Here is a 537-nt window from a genome sequence, read left to right on the forward strand (position 1 = left end):
GAAGAGTTGGAAAAAGTTTTTCTTTGCGGGTACAAAAACCCTTCGGACAGGCGAAGAAAACGCCTGCAGCTGGCTTGAGCTCTGCCCGGACGGAACAGAAAGGAAGCCAAGGGCTTGGGAGACGCAAGTGGGGAAAGACCTGCCCTACTTAAGCCCAGCCACGGGCTCGGGGGGAGCGGAAACGCCGCCTCAGCCAAGACGCGGGAAGGACGCGCCTACAACCCCAGCGCCCCCCGTCCCGCCCCTAAGTGCGCATGCGCATGGCGGAGGGCGGCATGGCGTCACCCCAAGGCGGGGGCCGCTACATATTCATGAGCCCCCACGCGGAGGGGGCGGGGCCGGGCGAGGGAGGCGGCCGGAACCCTAATGGCGCTGGCGACAGCTGGGCAGCGGCGCTGAGGCGTGGAGCGCGGAACGCGGCGACAGCGCCGGAATGTTCGCGGCCGCCTCGTAATCCCCCGGCGGAACGCAGCGCCGCCCGGCCTTCCACGCCCCGCCCCCGCACCCAGCCGCCAGCCGCGGCCATGGAGCCCGCGC

General features: G+C 69.6%; 1 protein-coding gene across 1 annotated transcript in view; it reads left to right on the top strand.

Annotated features, from left to right (window-relative positions):
• Positions 1-275: 275 nt before the first annotated feature.
• PHLPP1 (PH domain and leucine rich repeat protein phosphatase 1) overlaps positions 276-537 on the top strand; it is a 198976-nt gene continuing 198714 nt past the window's right edge. Inside the window, exon 1 of the mRNA XM_019538254.1 lies at positions 276-450. Within this exon, the coding sequence (XP_019393799.1) occupies positions 276-450 (175 nt within the window). The remainder of the gene's footprint in view (positions 451-537) is intronic.

This window comes from Crocodylus porosus, unplaced genomic scaffold (genome assembly GCF_001723895.1).
Source record: "Crocodylus porosus isolate Cpor-Errol unplaced genomic scaffold, CroPor_comp1, whole genome shotgun sequence".
Lineage (NCBI taxonomy): Eukaryota > Metazoa > Chordata > Crocodylia > Crocodylidae > Crocodylus > Crocodylus porosus.